Raw genomic sequence first — 18,504 nt, forward strand, 5'->3', positions numbered from 1 at the left:
ATCTATAACCTCGCCTTACACTTACAGCGTCACATATTATGGTAAGGGTTGCTTTTGGCTTGGGGTCCCTTGCAAAATGCTTTGGGCACGTTTGTGACCCATCGTCTCAAAACGGTATTATGTCGGAACAAACCAGATGCTTAAAAGCCGAATTTAATGTTAAAACTGGTCAAAAATATAAATTGTTGGCATTAGCATCCTAAAATATGGTATCCATTCTCCTCAATAAATCGTATAAACTCAACACAATTCTGATATTTCTGGCTATAAATTCAATTTTCAACATCTTTACAAACCCGACTTAATACCGTTTTAAGGCGAAGGGTCACATTTGAGTGGATATTGAGCTATATAAATGCTAAAGTGTCGTTAAATTCGATAGGACTGCCTTGAGGCTGGAATGGAGGGAGCTGCGTGGCCTGTCTCGAGTTCTTCTTCTTCTTCTCCTCCTCCTTCCTCTTCTCGTCCTTCTCCTCCTCCTCCATCTTTTTCATCATCATCATCATCATCCCCATCAACATCATCATCATCACCATCATCATCATCATCATCACCATCATCATCATCATCATCATCCTTTCCATCATCATTATCATAAAATGGACGTTTTTCGATACTATCTATAATAAAATATTATATGCTTCAGTGTTATGGTCGATCATTTTTCTTACCGTTGTTATAAGTAATAATAACACATAACGTTGTAGGTTCGTATTTGACATATACATTGATTCAAATAAATAAATAGATGGGTAAATAAATAATACATTGATAAAGAAATGAATTAATATTAAATAACTTTAAAAAAAAATAAAATTGACAGCTTTAGGTGTAATCTATGGCTGATGTAAATGGTGCCCTTAGAGTTGTACCACGGGAAAAGTGGGAAAGAAATTTCATTCAACAAGCGTTTCATTTCAAGAACCACGAAGCTTCTGCCGTTCTCATTATTCTCTACAGGGTTACATTTATATGATTATTTTAAAACCACAGTCATTCTTATCATCACGCCATATAATTTACGCTATGTATTATGTTTCGGCATTGAGAAGTAATAAATAGAAATGACTCATTGAAGAACAGAAGTACAAATTCAATGAAAATTGTAACCCGGAACTAATGACTTCCTGAAGACATGCGTAGTTCAGAGGTTACGGAAGGATGAAAATAAACTGCTGTTGGGCCACTGCCCACTTCGAAACTTTTGTGTATAATTATATTTTATTTCTTCTACCTGCTGTCAAAATATAATTATTGTATTGAGTGATTACTCACTGGTAAGTTTGTAAACTTGATGTTTGAATTAAGGGTCAAAATCTAACCCGAGAAGTGACAAAAATTAAAGATCCTGTACATGCAGCTCCGTCAAGTCACAAGTGCTTTCCACTTTCAAGAGACAAAGATCGGCGGACTGTCCCATTTCATTACTAAGAAAATATCATAATTTATTTTTATTTTTTTTCCTCTGGAGTTCATGTGATATCACAAATTCTACTCGACAACTTATTCTTCTTTACGAGAATAAAGTAGTCTTTATACTGAGCCATTTTTATTAGTTTTGATGATTAGATGTGTAGTGTAGTGGAGAGTAGTGGTTGATTCCCAACTCAAACTCTTCTTGTTCCAGTTCCATGCCATAATTGTTCTAATTTCTAGAAGTAGTAGTAGTAGAAGTAGTAGTAGTAGTAGTAGTAGTAATAGTAGTAGTAGTAGTAGTAGTAGTAGTAGTAGTAGTAGTAGTAGTACAAACTATATTACAGTTACTCTAAATTCTAAAACTAGGATAAAAATAAAGTTGATAGCAGAAATCAGGGAAGAACTTCCATATATACAGACGCCACTCAGGGGAAGACCCGTGATTGCCTTGATTGATTATAAATTATACATCACAAATGTCATAGGTTATAGATATCTCTCTCTATCTCTCTCTCTCTCTCTCTCTCTCTCTCTCTCTCTCTCTCTCTCTCTCTCTCTCTCTCTCTCTCTAATATATATATATTATTGTATTATATAGTATTTTGTATTATTAATCTCTACAGTTTTCTCTCGGCAGATTCCTCTCCTGTCTTGGTGAAACTTAAATGGTCTCAGACTAATCTCATTGACATGGATAGTAAAATTAGTAAATGAAATTATCCTAAAATTCCCTTTAAATTTAAAACTCATATTCACCCAGGCATCAGTTGCAGTGCAGCGCCACAAAGAAAGTAATTATGGCTAAGTTTACTGAAGAAAAAGAAAAAAGAAGATGCTGACTACGGGGGTGAAACACAACAGAGCCTAAACTGGTCGCCATTACATGAAAGACGCAAGCACTATACAAAAAGCCAAAGTCCTCTTTAACATGGACTGACAATGAACCCAATTGATCGCCTTATCCATCCCAAATAAAAGAAGTCAGCACTCAAACCAGGTGCTGCAGTCACGAGTTAATGCTCGTCTCAACTCGTTTGTTTTTTTCCAAGCACCATCCAAATATGGAATTCTCTGCCTGAAAATATTTTTAAAAAGTTATGTTCAGTTCAAATTGAATTTGACAGAGAAATCAATACAAATCAGAATAAATGCCTAGACATGTCCATTTGTCCTCACCACACTCATCAGTCGCAATTATCCATGGGTGCCAGTTTTCTGGTTCATGCCGGAATTCCGGTTTCGCTATATCTCGAAGTCAAATACCTCCGGTTTCAGTGTTTTGAGTATAATAACCAAATAGCATTGGTAAAAATTCGAAAACGTGATTCAGCCACCTTCTCAGTGTAATCATTTAATAATGGCATAAAAACGGTGATGAAATAAGAGTAAAGTGTAGGCTGCATTTTCAGTAGGAACAGTTTCAGGTTTGGCAAAGTGTCGAGATTTTAGTTTCAGGTTTCAGCACTTCTTCCTGCTGGCACCCATGCGATTATCTTTAAATGCACTGAGTTGCGACTTAATAAAAAGACAAGACAATTGGTTGGAAGTGCGACCACTTAATTTTAAAAAACAAAAACCTAGCCAATGGGAATTCTTTACTACTATGTAGGACAAGACATGATACATGCTACAGAAGATATCACGAATGCTTCTTTTCCCAGCAGAGACAACGCTGTTAAGGTACTGGTACTCAGTTTATTCCTGAGTTCGGTGAGAGATTGTGTGTAAAGAGCCTTTTCTTAGGACTCAACTGTGCACCGCACATAGAATGGGACTCGAAACCAGGATCATTAGATCTGTAGGCAAGTATACTACTAATACCAAAAGACCATAAAACTGCACAATTGGTCATCTTGCCCTTCATTTACTTTTAATGATATAGTTCCTCCCCCCCACCCCCTCCCCCCTTCATCTTGCTTTTTTTTTTCTTCTTTTCTTGTGTGTTTGTCAGTGCAAATCATCTTTTTGTTTTAGCTGTGAAATAACAACCATGATTCATAATACGTTGTAAGTTCTGTTCAAGGGGGTAGCATGGTTCAGTGGTACGGTCTTTGCTTCGTACCTGAAAAGTACTGAGTTCGATCACCTGCCGCTCTGCTGTGTGACCTTCACATCGCCCCAGCTCAATTTGCGACTCACGCCTGGGTTATTCCAGTCTTCCCTTGGAATAGACCCTAGAGACAAATTTCCCCCTATTGGGATGAATAAAGGGAATTTTATTTATTTTATTTTATTTATTATTTATTTATTTATAAGAGGTTAAAAAACAAAATTGAATGTATGGTGATGTTTAAATTGTACTGAAAATCTTATCATTTTTGTTTTTCAGATCATGACAATGTGACACAATGGCAAGAAATAAGCTGTCGCTCTTACCATCTGAATAGTATTCATTGTGCCCTGTAGATAGATACACTTGTGACGTATTTTCACAGTTGGACCTGTGTTTTATGTCAAAAAAAACAATTACTTTTAATCAAATTAAAGACTTAATTAACGTTGGGATTTCCAAAAAATTCAATTTAATTCTCACAATCTTGGAGGAGTAAAATTGACAGGTGAGATAAGAGATTATTCCTTTGTGGTTTAGATGTGGTTTTTTTTTTTAGATATCCGGCTATGTGGTCTTGTGGTATGACATTCGCTTTCGGATTGGAAGGTCCTGAGTTCGAGCCTCGCTCTGCGCATAGGTGAGTCCTTGGAAAAGGCTCTTTACTCACATTCTCTCATCGTACTCGGTTATAAAATGAGTACCTGGCTGGTAACAGCAGTGCCTCTGTCCGAAAAAAATTGTAGCATTGCCTACCAGGCGTCATGTCCAGTCCTAAATGTTAAGTGTTGCTGTGGTGTTGGCCAGGTACACCTTGTAAAGTGCTTTGAGAACGTTTTAGTAGATATTGCGCTATATAAAAGCTCTTTTTTTCTTTTTTTTTTTAATGATGAAATTTAATAAGTAATTCATTGACACAGTCATCTTATATTTACATGTAGCTCATGGTATGAAGCTGTCTGTCGGTTGCAGATTTGCATCACAACGAGATTTCCCTTTGCTTACCTTGTCACGAATTTTTCCAATGGTTTTCGGTTCAGGCGATAAAATAACATCAATCTACGGCTATGCAGGCTTGTGGTATAGTATGACACATGCTTTTGGTCCTGGGTTCGAGTCTAGCTCGGCGCATAGTCGAGTCCTTGGAGAAGGCGATTTACTAGTATTCTCTCACCGTACTCAGGTGTAAAATGAGTACCTGACGTTGTCTGTCTGAAAAAAATTGTATTATTGCCTTCCGATCCGCACTTGGTAGGATCCTGTCTGGATGAGACTTTTAGGTGATCTCAAACCAAAACGTAATGAGAGTTTGCTTTTGGATTCTACATCTTTTCTCTAATTTTTTTGATGAATAAAGTATATATTATTATTATTATTATTATTATTATTATTATTATTATTATTATTATTATTATTATTATTATTATTATTATTATTATTATTATTATTGGGAAATTCCACGAAAATGTCAACCGAAGGGGTGTTTTACAAATTCTTAAGAACATATTAAAATTTGGTACCAATTTGTTGGAAAATCATTCAGGATTATGAATATAAGGATATTTCGTGCATATTTGTGGTACAGGATGCTTATTATTGCTTTATGTCAGGGTATCCCCTATTTGAAGAACGAAAAGAATATTTTCTCAATATTATAAACCTTGCAACTTCTACAAAATTATAGCCACCTTTGCTGTTGTTTATTGATATTAAAACAATTATAAGTATCAGGAACCTATATAAACATTCACATTTTCGATTTTAATGCAATGTTGTCCTCATCAGTCGTTTTAATGACCTTGGGAAATTGTATGTCAGTCCGTTACCATTAAATCAGTATTTTTTCATCTACGAAAGATGTGATTGTTGTACAGACTCACTATTTCAGATTCTCTGTTCTTACATGAATGGCTTTAGCACTGTAAGATAATTTTTCAAGAAATTTATCATTTAAGGTACTTTTGTTGGGTAACGGACTGACATTTTTTAGGGTAACGGACTGACAGTAACAGACTGACTAATTCTATTTTAATTCAAAAACAATATATAAAAGTTGTTTTTTAAGTCTCAGGAGTAATGTCCACTCCAATGTGTTTCAACTGATCAGGCAGCCATTTTATAAACATTTGGATCATAAAATTTCAAACACTGGTCTTCAACATCAAGCCTGCTATTTTGCATAGGTAAGTTGAATCTTTTAAAGCTTATGAATCTTTTGATCACTTGAAGATTTTTGCTATGTTTGAATTGAGGGAAAGACACTGTTTATTGTTCTATAATATCCTTATGACAATGGAGCCAGTAGTAGTCGTCTGTTAAAGGGGCAAGAAGCCCTGGGAGAAAAAAAAAAGAAATCAAAAATTTAAATTAATGTGGAAAACTTTTGAGTCACTGAGGCTTTAAATGTAGTGGGTCAGCAAACTGTTTCGCTGTGTATAATGTCAATATTTTAGTTGTTACAAAGTAATGTGATACAAGTTAGAAATGAGTTTTATTTTCTTAGTTTTGCTATATTATTTTTAAGAAAACAAGATTTGCTTTTTATTCCGATTTGACTTTCATAGCTTATGATGTAATTTCGCTCAATTTCTTTATTCACAGGTTCAAGATGCCTACTCTATCCATGGTTCAAATAATCAAGAAAGACTGAAAACTGATGGGCATTACATTGTTTAGGAAAAAGATAGGCAACAAAAGCAGGAGTCTCAAAGAAAACTTGAAAGTGATTGTAAAGGACGCTTAAAAGAAATAACAGGATTTTTCAATCAAAATGGAAAAAAAAAGAAGAGAAAAGCCGATCAATCTTCAACTCCAAAAGAAAGTAAACCAAGCACACCTAAATCCACATTTGCCTCACATTTCAGCACAGGAAAGTAAAATACTGAATTCAACTTTGAGTGTCTACAATCCTCCCAAAAATTAAAAAAAAAAAAATTAAACTATGCCTGTACTGCTAAGGGCACCCAATACATCAACCAAAGGTTTTTGAAATATTTTTATCATGGGCTTTCAAGATGAAATAAAATAAGTTGATCGAAAATTTCTATTTGGACAAGAAGTACTTTTGGCGAGCACCAAGGGAAAACGATTTCATAATTGTGAGAGATGAAAAAAGAGAGGACGAAAATTCAAAAAAGTTTCCTGTAAAAAAACCCTGAAAAAGAGGTGTCGATTGTTAGTGAATTACATACAGGAATCAAAATTGGCTTAAGATTATTTTGCTCCCCCAGAACCTCAGAATGTAATTCTAAGAGAAATCCCACAATCTGCATAGGAAAATTGTAACAATCAAGGATAAAATGGTCCAAATGAAATTTTTGAAGATCTTTCTCAGATCTTATAACTGGCTTTCTGGTCAAGTGCAGATGAGGAAGAGATTGACTGCCAATACTATCGACCAGTTTGCAGTGACGGTCATGGCCTATTGACAATTCCTTAGCTTGAGGAATCAAGTGAAATACAGAATAAAAATTAAGCTTCAAAAATAAGTACCAAAAGAATGTTAAACCTTCCCCAGTTTTAAAGTCCTTTCTTATCTACATTTTTTTTTTTTTTTTGATAATTAATTTTATAGTTGAAATAAATTCCGTTTGGCTTTGACAGAATAGATTTCAACTCTAGGAATCATTATTTCATTATTTAATTTTTTCAAAAGCAAAGTTGGGATTGAGGTAATCAGATGTCACCCATCGAGTTACTCATCATGCCCAATGTAGCTTGACATCCATATAAGGAAGAGTATTGGTTTGATCAATCACACTGGGTATTCAGTGTTGCTCATAATTACATAATGTGTTCTTTGCTCTGGATTTTATGTAGTAACCGTTATTCTGAGTAATAAAATTCAGAGGTGTCAGTCCGTTACCATCCATTTGTCAGTCCGTTACCACACTTTTTCAAGACTGCAGATTCAAATTTTGGACAATCTTTTAAATATTGCTAGTGGGTTGTAGAACAACATCTCGTGGTTACTATAAAAGAACTTATTTGTTACTGGAAGGCTTAACTTCAGAAAGTTTGATCCATCTACATATAAAATTGAAAAAGATGGATTTTCTGATGTCAGTCCGTTACCAACATTATAATGTCAAAAAAATTCAAGTTGATAAAGATTCATCTTAATCCTTTTGATATATGATAAGGACGGACATGATACATGTCCATGGGAAATATTAGCTCCATACAATAAATACGTTGCATTTCAGAGCACGAAATGTAAGCAATTTTGGTCTGATTTGTCAGTCCGTTACCCGTGGAATTTCCCTATTATTATTATTATTACTATTATTATTATTATTATTATTATTATTATTATTATTATTATTATTATTATGTGACCCAATTTTCATATATTCAGTTATGTCATTATGTTTCTTTGTCATCATACCTTTGTGTATCTTCCAAGCTTCATTGAGTTTTCTAAAACAAAATTTTCCATGAAAATCACATGTTTTTATCGCAAGTAAGTCTTGCGTGCCCACCAGAAATCAATGAACCAATGGCAACTTGCCAGAAGAATGGAACCGTTCACGCATGAGTGATCACAAAAATTGATCTTCTTTGTATTTAAAAAAAAATAAGTGTGACACAAAAACACATTTTCTTATAGCTATATATTTTATCAATAGTTTAAAAACACAAAGAATGATTAAGAGTTATTACAATTTTTTTTTAATCAATGATATCGCCGATTATCACCGTGAAACCCTAGGTTTCCAGGACTTCAGTCACCTCGCGTCAGACAGTCGATTACGAAGAGTTAGTTAAAAGGTCACACACTGAACTGTCCACACACAAGGTGAAGGGTCAAGCTAAAGTATTAACCAATCATATTCGAGTTTAAATTTTTTAGTATTCTAAATATAGAAGGAGGAAAAGAAAAAAACAACCCGTTCATGCACACATGAGCTTGTTTTGTGTTCATGATTTATTTATGGACGGCTGCTTCCATTATCAGCCATCTTGTGTCCTGATTCATGGACCAGTGTTTTTCTTGAGTTAACTCACTCAATCCTAGAGAGTTTTCAAAATTGGAAAAATGTATTTAAAATAAAATGAGGATGTATATATATTGTTTTATTCTACTACCACTAACATGTAAAACCTAAAAACATCAGCTTTGATACTACGCTTATAATTTGTCTCAGAAAAATGTAAAAAATAGGCATGGGGTAAAAGTAACTCGGGTAAACTACGGATATAGTCGGTGTTAGGGTTGAGTGAGTTAATGAAAGGAGAAAGTGGCATGTTAAGGGGTTAAATCCCCTGGTGGAAAGACTTACTTAATTTGTTTGAAATTATTGTACTGTTGCGTTTGCAATCTAAGTCTAATACTAAAAAGTATTCTTTTAAAAACAATTTTTAAAGTATTTTTTAAATTTTCAGACAGACACAAAATGAGTGGAACAAACCAAAGAAGTTTTGGAGGACCACAACAACAACAACCTCAGCCAAGACCTGGCGGTAACGGTCGTAACATCCAGTCCAAACTGGTGCTGCTGGGAGACCAAGGGGTCGGCAAGTCCAGCATCGCCGCGCGCTTTGTCAACGGCCAGTACACGGAGAATAAAGAAGCCACAATCGGGGCCGCCTTCTTCACGCTGACCCTTCCTGTCCAAGGGGCCCAGACGGTCAAATTTGACATCTGGGATACCGCTGGCCAGGAGAGGTACAACAGTCTGGCACCCATGTATTACAGAGGAGCTCAAGCTGCTGTGGTCGTCTATGACTTGAACAATGCGGTAGGGTTTGTTCAGTTTTACTAGTCTTTGATTTGAACAAAGCTGTAGTGGTTTGTTCGGTTTTTGTTTTGAGTCTGTTTCTTGAACAACGCAGTAGGGTTTGTTCAGTTTTTGTTTTGAGTCCATGACTTGAACAACGCAGTAGGGTTTGTTCGGTTTTACTAGTCTTTGATTTGAACAATGCTGTAGTGGTTTGTTCAGTTTTTGTTTTGAGTCCATGAACAACGCGGTAGGGTTTGTTTTTGTTTTTGTTTTTAGTCCATGACTTGAGCAACGCGGTAGGGTTTGTTCAATTTTTGTTTTTGAGTCCATGATTTGATGAACAATGCGGGAGGGTTTGTTCGGTTTTTGTTTTGAGTCCATGACTTGAAGAATGCGGTAGGGTTTGTTCAGTTTTTGTTTTGAGTCCATGACTTGGACAACGCGGTAGGGTTTGTTAAGTTTTTGTTTTTGAGTCCATGATTTGATGAAGAATGCTTTAGGGTTTGTTCAGTTTTTGTTTTTAGTCCATGACTTGAACAACGCGGTAGGGTTTGTTCAGGGTTTTCCTATCTTATTTGTCTATATATAGTGTTTCATTCACCGTGTTTTGTTGACAAAGGGGAAACCCGAAACATCCACAGTATCTGGCTCCATTGATTTTAAATTGAACCTTCCATTTTATAACAATATACCTGTTTGTTATTTATTTCTTCGACGAGCTTTGACAAGCAAGCAACAGTTTTTTTCGTTATTCTGTATCTTCTTCTTCTTCTTCTTCTTCTTCTTCTTCTTCTTCTTCTTCTTCTTCTTCTTCTTCTTCTTCTTCTTCTTCTTCTTCTTCTTCTTCTTCTTCTTCTTCTTCTTCTTCTTCTTCTTTTTCTTCTTCATCTTCTTCTTCTTTCTTCATTATTATTATTATTATTATTATTATTATTATTATTATTATTATTATTATTATTATTATTATTATTATTATTATTATTATTATTATTATTATTTTATTATTATCATCATTACAATCAGTATTATTATCATCATTATTTTACTACTATTTTAATTATTTTTTTTCCCCTATTACAAGAACTGTAACCTAACAATAATTGCCTATTTGGACAATTAAGATTATTATTATTATTATTATTATTATTATTATTATTATTATTATTATTATTATTATTATTATTATTATTATTATTATTATTATTATCTACAGCAATTTTTTTTTTCCACTCAAAATTGATAATTTATATTGTAAAGTGCCCAGAGCTTGTGTTTTACACGAGAATGAGCGCTGTATAAATGTGTATTTATTATTATTATTATTATTATTATTATTATTATTATTATTATTATTATTATTATTATTATTATTATTATTATTATTATTATTATTATTATTATTATTATTATTATTATTATTATCATTATTATTATTGTTATTATTATTATTATTATTATCATTATTATTATTATTATTATTATTATTATTATTATTATTATTATCATTATTATTATTATCTGCAGCACACATTCAACCGTGCCATGCAATGGGTACGGGAATTGAGGGCACAAGCTGCAGGGAATATGCTTGTCGTATTGGCGGGGAATAAGGCAGATTTGGCAGCCGAACACAGAGCCGTTTCATCCGAGGTAAGAATATTTTCATCATTTTATTTTCCAGACTCTAAGCCACAACTGTGCGGCTATGTCGTGGTCTTGTGGTATGACACTCGCTTTCGGCGTATCGTGCTAAAAGCTGTATACGCTAAAAAGTGAATGAATTTGGCTTTAAAAAAAGAGAAAAAAAGAACAAAATAAGTGACACTGAATGTTTTGGGCTAAAAATCCTTCTTCAGCCTATAACAATATGACCTAACATTATTCTTCAAAGTACCAAGTCTGTGTCAGACATCGGTGATCATGGTACGCCATTCATCTCTCTGATCAGATAACCTGAGAAAACTAATATTACTCTTCTCTCTCTTTGTCACCCAGCTGTTCAAACTATTCAAATATGTTTTTCTTGGTCTACTTTTACTCTTTTTACATTCTATCTTTCCTGTAAGAGCAAGATGTTCAATACATTTATGTCGATTTAGGTGCCCTATAAATTGCATTTGTCTTTTTCTTTTTGTACGAATTAGTAACCTTTTAGTTTCAGCTTGCTCTAATACTTCTTCATTAGTTTTCTTCTCTGTCCATGAGATTCTTAACATCCTTCTAAGAAACCACATTTCTGCTGCCTCCAATTTCTTTCTAATGTTTTCTGTAATTGTCCAACTTTCATGAGCCATATAATGATACTGACCATACCCTATGTTTTGTAGTTATCAACCTAACATGTTATACACATAAAATCTACCTCAGGGCTGACAAATGGATGTGCAGAGAGATCTTTTCTCCCCTCTGTTTTCGATCTTAGGTGAAATGTTATCACTCTTAATTGTTTTCATCATTGGCTGAATAGGGTTTAGGGCCTGAAACGTCCTTTTAAAAAAAATGTATTTTGCTCTTTTTGGAAGCTGCCATACTCATTTTGTGCGGCTATGTGGTCTAGTGGTATGAACCTCACTTTCGGATTGGAAGGTCCTGGGTTCGAGCCTTGCTCGGCGCATAGTTGAGTCCTTGGAAAAGGCTCTTTACTCACATTCTCTCTCCATACTCAGGTGTAAAATGAAAACCTGACCGTTAACAGCATAGTCTCTGTCCGAAAAAATTGTAATATCGCCTAACAGGCGTCATGTCTCGTCCTTCATGTTAAGTGTTGCTGATAGTCAGGGATTCCCTGTAAAGCGCTTTGAGCATGTTTAGTGGATATTGCGCTATATAAAAGCTCAATTTAATTTAAATTTTAAATTTATGCATTTTTGGTCAATGCTTTTGTCAAAACGACTGTTTTTTTGTTTTTTTAAAATCCGTTTTATCACAGGATGCACGGGCCTACGCAGAAGACAATGGATTGATTTTTGCAGAAGTGTCGGCCAAGACGGGTTTGGCCATCCGAGAAATGTTCACAATGATTGGTAAGCTCTGTTCTTTTTTTACTACTTATGGCAAAATCTCATTTTATTTTAAATCCATTGCATTCAACACGATGGACGATTTTTATTTTTTTTCGCGTAAGTTTTGTTAAAGTGTTCAGAACTCTATATCTTAAAATGAGCTTTTTATATAGCGCAATATCCACTAAACGTGCTCAAAGCACTTTACAAAGGGGTCCCTGGCCAACAGCAACATTTAATGTGTCAGACGGGACATGACGCCTCATAGGCGATATTATAATTTTTTGGAAGGTTAAACCTTGTATGTTTAGAATGTTTTTGTTTATTTACATAGTATAAGTATGCTGATTATGTTTATAATTATGTTATATGTTTGTTTTTGTTTATTTACATAGTATAAGTATGCTGATTATGTTTATAATTATGTTATATGTTTTTTTTTTTTTTTATTCATTGATGTAGTGTGATTAGTTATTTTCACTATGATGGACATTCCCAGTAGGCCACGGGGAATGTCGGCCACCTGTGATGGTGGATTTTTCCATCTGCCCACACCCCCTCGCTATCTCTTCTATCATCCTTTTCATTAAACTTTGTTTCCATGTGTGTTGAAGCGTAGCCATCGTTAACATATAGCCTGACACTAGAACCCTCTAGGACTGGCAGTTTGATGTCATTTTTTAGGTTTGTTTAGCAACTAGTGAGTTGTTAGTAGTGCTCAAGGAAACAAGTTATTTCATTAGTAGAACTATTGAATACAACTCACGATTTGTTTTCTTTTGTGGCAAAAGACTGGCCTTTTGACGTCATTTTTTGGTCAGTGTCAGGCTATAACTTTACGATGGCTACGGTTGAAGTGTTAAAGGCATTGTACTGTGACCTGAAAGGTCCTTGGTTCGCACCCTGCTTCAGGCGCTTTCGTTTGTTTCATTGGGCAAAGGTAATTACCTCTTAATTGTGCGGTTATGTGGTCTTATGGTATGACACATGTTTTTGGATCAGAAGGACCTGGGGTTGAGCCTCGCTCGGTGCATAGTTGAGTCCTTGGAAAAGGCTCTTTACTCGCATTCTCTCACTGTAATCAGGTGTAAAATGAGTACCTGGGCGTTAACAGCGCTGCCACTATCCAAAAAAAAAAGAAAAAATAGTAATATTGCCTCATAGGCATCATGTCCCGTTCTACATGTTAATTAAGTGTTGCTGTTGGCCAGGTAAAGCGCTTTGAGTACCTTTAGTGGATTTTGCACTATATGTGACCCTTCGTCTCAAAATGGTATTAAGTCGGGTTGGTTAAAATGTTGAAAATTTAATTTATAGCCAGAAATATCAGACTTGTGTTGAGTTTGTATGTTTTATTGAGGAGAATGGATACCATATTTCAGGGTGCTAATGCCAACAATTTATATTTTTGACCAGTTTAACATTAAATTCGGCTTTTAAGCATCTTGTTCGTTCCGATTTAATACCGTTTTCAGACGGAAAAAAAACTCAATTTAATTTTCAATGTTTTTCTCTTGTTTTTTCAGCAAACAAAATGGTATCCAGGCAATTCGGAGATTCAGAAGGAAGTCAAGGGGTCCGATTAACGGACAAAGACGAGAAGAAATCTGGGTGCAAGTGTTAAAAAAAAAACAAATCGATCAATCGCAAATACTAGAATTTATTACTTATTATTATTATTATTATGCATATTTTCCCCCTCCTCCAACAGTAGGTGAAGAAGGAAGGCAGTGGGAGACCAACTGTGATTTGGTTGTATGAATGGAATGGCAAGCATTTTTTGATAGTGCATTGATGATTAACTTGGAAGTCAAATGTGATACGAGGCTGCGAGAGAAGCTGTGGACTGTGGAAAAAAGTCATAAACAAAAATGAATATAATAACAGCTTCAAAAAAAAAAGAAAAGAACATAAAATTAAACACAGAACGTTTTGGGGCTAAAGAAAAACCCTTCTTCAGCCAACAACAACAACAACAACAAAAAACAAAAACAATAAGGACGTAAATACATTACTAAATTCCAGATTGACGACAGAAATTTAGTAATGAATTTAATATGTCTTTATTGTTTGTTGTTTGTTTTTTTGGGTTTTTTTTTTTTTTTTGTTGTTGGCTGAAGAAAGGGTTTTGAGCCTGAAACGTTCCGTGTTTGGAATTTTGTTCTTTTTTTTTTTTTTTTTTTTTTTTTTTTTTTTTTTTAAGCTGTTATAATATTTATTTTTGTTTATTGATAAAACTGTAATGGGATGAAAGGAAAGCGGATTCAATTCCGGATAATTAATGTCAGTCAAGTTTGGCGCAAAAGGAAACGGAGTTTTGTCATTTTTTGTGATTTTTTAATTTTTTGATACGTCTGATAATTTTTATAATACATCTAATTTGTTTGTTTGTTTTTTTTTTTTTGTTTTTTTTTTTAGAATTTCTCTTACTTGAATTTAAGTTTTTGAGATTTGAAAGTAGTATGAAAGTTGAAAGGCCTGCATTTTTGTAATTATTTTGGTACAGCTGATAGTTTTTATAACACATCTAGACGTCTATTTTTTTTTTTTTTTTTTTTGTAGAATTTCTCTTACTTGACATTTGAATTTAATTATTTTGAGATTTGAAAGAGGAATGAAAGTTGAAAGGTCGGCCCTTGCTCACATTGTCTTCCTTTTTGAACTGGGCTTTTTCATACGGACAGTAACATGTATTTATACTTGCTGTTAATATGCGCCATAAATTATATTTTAACAATTGTTGCATTCTGTAAATGATTTTTACACAATTATGAAATGAAGACGTTATTATTACGATGTGAACGTAAGAGTTGCTTGGTGAATAAGTGACCTATTACTTAGTGTTTATGGTGAGTTTGTAGTGTGATATAAGATACACTGGGCGGGGTTCCTGGCCTCCCATAGTGGGCAGGGAGGTACTTATTGTGTCTTTTATCCCCCTATATCTGTTTTCCAACTTGCATTCTGTCTTTGTCTTGGAATGAGATTGCTTGGTTTTGTCCTGACCCTGGTCGGGGTCCTGGCTGGGAGGGAAACAGTCAAATGCATAGTTATTGTTTTGGGAGATGATATTTTTTTCCTTGTAAATCATCTCTCTGTTGTTATGTATTAATATATTTGTTATTTTTAATGTATAATGCAATTTGAGTGTATTCCTCTTTGTTGGATTTTGTGCTTGTGTCCGGATGAGACTTATAGGTGATCTCAAACTAAGTACATCGGTGGTATGCTCTTGGAATGTACATCTGATCCCTATTTGTTCCTAGTTCCCCTTTGTCTTACTTTTTCTTGGGTGCTTTAATTGTAATTCCAGAACTTTTTACTAACCCATTTTCTTTTTACTGGCGCTGATATGACCTTAATGTGTTGCAAGTGCCATAAAACCCTTAAAAACAAAAACTATCATGATGATGTGAGCTAAATGACTCCTGTCCATGTCTGTTTTATAGAGGATGGATGGAAGATGGCTCGGTTTGTATTGAAACACGATTTGTCTTTGGCATGGAAGATGGCTCCGTTTCTATTGAAACACGATTTGTCTTTGGCATGGAAGATGGCTCCGTTTCTATTGAAACACGATTTGTCTTTGGCATGGAAGATGGCTCCGTTTCTATTGAAACACGATTTGTCTTTGGCATGTTCACATTTAAAAAAAAATATATATATTTATTTTAAAATGACCAAACTGCTGCAACTTAACATTCGAGCGTGCACATTACTTTTGACAAAAAAATATATTGTTGGGAGTCGTAGAAGAAAAAGAAAAGAAGATAATTCAAACCGGATTCATTTGAGATTAATTAGTAGTCATCATTTCCTCTAGTCTTGCCAACCAGTTTGAAATTAAAGAACTGAACAAGGTCTGAGGTTCGATGCCCAGTCGACCTCGACTGATTTTAAAAAAATGTTGTTTTTTTTCTTGTATTTTTTTAAATTTTTTGTCACCTTTCATACACACTTGGTCAGTTCTTTTATCTGACAAGGTACCTGCTCCTCAATGTCTTAATTCACTTTGAAATTCTACATTTGATTAGATGCAATTTTATCCGAGTACACAAATGTGAAAAGACATTCACGTCTTCCTGCCCTCTGCTTACACGATGTATCCCCCTCTGTCAGAGTATGACAGCATGGGACTTGAAATGAAATTGTACATTTTTGTCTTTTGTCTTCTTTTTTTTAATAACATTTTATTACATTTACATTGCTGAACGAGAAAAATAAAATGGAGTAAAAAGTAAATATTAATAAAGCAAGCACTCGCATCCCTTAATTTAAAAACTAAACTACTCAAGTTTTGCTAAATCATTGTTCATTTTATTGCAGTAGGCTACTTGTTGGGCTCTAGCGTGTCGAAATCCAGTGCAATACAACACACTCCGGCGCTGTGTGACCAAATATGCATTGGTTACCTCCCATGTGCATCGGATTACGGCACGCTTTTCGGCTTCTCTCTCAATCAAGAGCGTGCTGGAATCCAACGAGTTCTGTGTTAATTATTGTTTTTTTACCTTAAAATAATTGTGTGTTTTGTTTACCACTACAAATCCATGTGCGTACATTCCAACGTCATCATTCTTTGCTGTGTGTCACTCTGATAAGTGATTCAAATTGCTAAAAATAGAATGATTTGCATAATAAGATGTGTACATATTATATAATATGTTACAGGGGCTTAGAGTTGTTTTAAAATTAAAATGAGTTGCAAAATAGGCTAGGGGCTTGACATGGTTTAAAATGTGTGTGTTAAACGCTTGCATAGTGTGTGTGGGAAAGGGGCTTTTGATTGACCGGTTACATAGTGTGTGGGAAAGGGCCTTTTGATTGACCGGTTACATAGTGTGTGGGAAAGGGGCTTTTGATTGAGCGGTTACATAGTGTGTGGGAAAGGGGCTTTTGATTGAGCGGTTACATAGTGTGTGGGAAAGGGGATTTTGATTGACCGGTTACATAGTGTGTGGGAAAGGGGCTTTTGATTGAGCGGTTACATAGTGTGTGGGAAAGGGGCTTTTGATTGAGCGGTTACATAGTGTGTGGGAAAGGGGCATTTGATTGACCGGTTACATAGTGTGTGGGAAAGGGCCTTTTGATTGAGCGGTTACATAGTGTGTGGGAAAGGGGCATTTGATTGAGCGGTTACATAGTGTGTGGGAAAGGGGATTTTGATTGACCGGTTACATAGTGTGTGGGAAAGGGCCTTTTGACTGACCTTTATGAACCAAGAACATAACCAGAGGTGCAAAACAGATATTTTTTTCACGTAATTTTTCCATTTTTTGGGGTTTTTTTTCAAGGTCTTGAATTGAATTTTTGCATCCTGTCTGTTCTTGATTATTATTTTTTTCACTCTTTGGGATTCAAAACAAAAAAAAAAACAACAAAAAACGAATAAGCATCATACATTCTATCTTGATAGGTTACATACAAAATGGAGCTGTGGATATAAATATAGCTTCAAACACACCATTTATTTTTAGCTTTTGAACATTGAACTATGACCCTGAAACTTTTTGTTTGTTTTGTTTCGTTTTGTTTGTTAGTAGTAGTAGTTGTTGTTTTTTAATGATGCATTCAATAGTTTGTAGATTGACGCATGCTTAGATCAAATATAAAATAATACGATACAGTCACAGGATGTCCACAAAGTCTGGGTACACGTCATACTTCCCCATTTATTTTATATTTATTCATTTCTGCTATAGATTGTGGAGATTTGGCTGAATGATGGTTTTCTTCACTGAAGAAGCGGTCATGTATAGTTAAAATACTATGATTTGTAACCATATGAGTGTATTCCTCTTTGTGGGATCCTGTGCTGGTGTCTGGGTGAAACTTTTAGGTGACCTCAAACTAAGTACTTTGATAGTGTGCTCTTGGAATCTACATCTGTTTCCTATTTGAACCAATTCCCCTTTGTCTTACCTTCTCTTGTGTGCTTTAATTGTAATTCAAGAACTTATTACTATCCCATTTTCTTCCTTTTTACTGGCGCTGATATGACCTTAATGTGTTGCAAGCGCCGTAAAACCCTCAAAAACAAAAAAAACATACTTCCCCATCTATTGATATTTATTCATGTATGCTATAGATTGTGGAGATTTGGCTGAATGATGCTTTTCTTTACTGAAGAAGATGTCATTTGTAGTTAAAATACGATTCATTTACATCCCAATCGAATAAGATAAGAGTTTTTAAAGAGGAATTTGTACTATTACCATGTACCCAGACTTTATGGACACCCTGTATTATATAATATAATATAATATAATATAATATAATATTAACAACTATACTAACAGACCTTAACCATCGT

The 18,504-nt window shown here is 34.5% G+C and overlaps 1 protein-coding gene across 1 annotated transcript; it reads left to right on the forward strand.

Annotated features, from left to right (window-relative positions):
* Nucleotides 1–1,142: 1,142 nt before the first annotated feature.
* Nucleotides 1,143–18,237, forward strand: LOC144958902 (uncharacterized). Its single transcript, XM_078891187.1, has 6 exons — nt 1,143–1,277; nt 3,746–3,974; nt 8,852–9,207; nt 10,714–10,839; nt 12,119–12,212; nt 13,718–18,237. The coding sequence occupies exons 3-6, from the start codon at nt 8,863–8,865 to the stop codon at nt 13,813–13,815; spliced, it is 663 nt and encodes a 220-aa protein (XP_078747313.1). The 5' UTR covers nt 1,143–1,277; nt 3,746–3,974; nt 8,852–8,862; the 3' UTR covers nt 13,816–18,237.
* Nucleotides 18,238–18,504: the final 267 nt, after the last annotated feature.

This window comes from Berghia stephanieae, chromosome 13, assembly GCF_034508935.2.
Source record: "Berghia stephanieae isolate SIO BIC M18660-M18661 chromosome 13, UCSD_Bste_1.3, whole genome shotgun sequence".
NCBI lineage: Eukaryota > Metazoa > Mollusca > Gastropoda > Nudibranchia > Aeolidiidae > Berghia > Berghia stephanieae.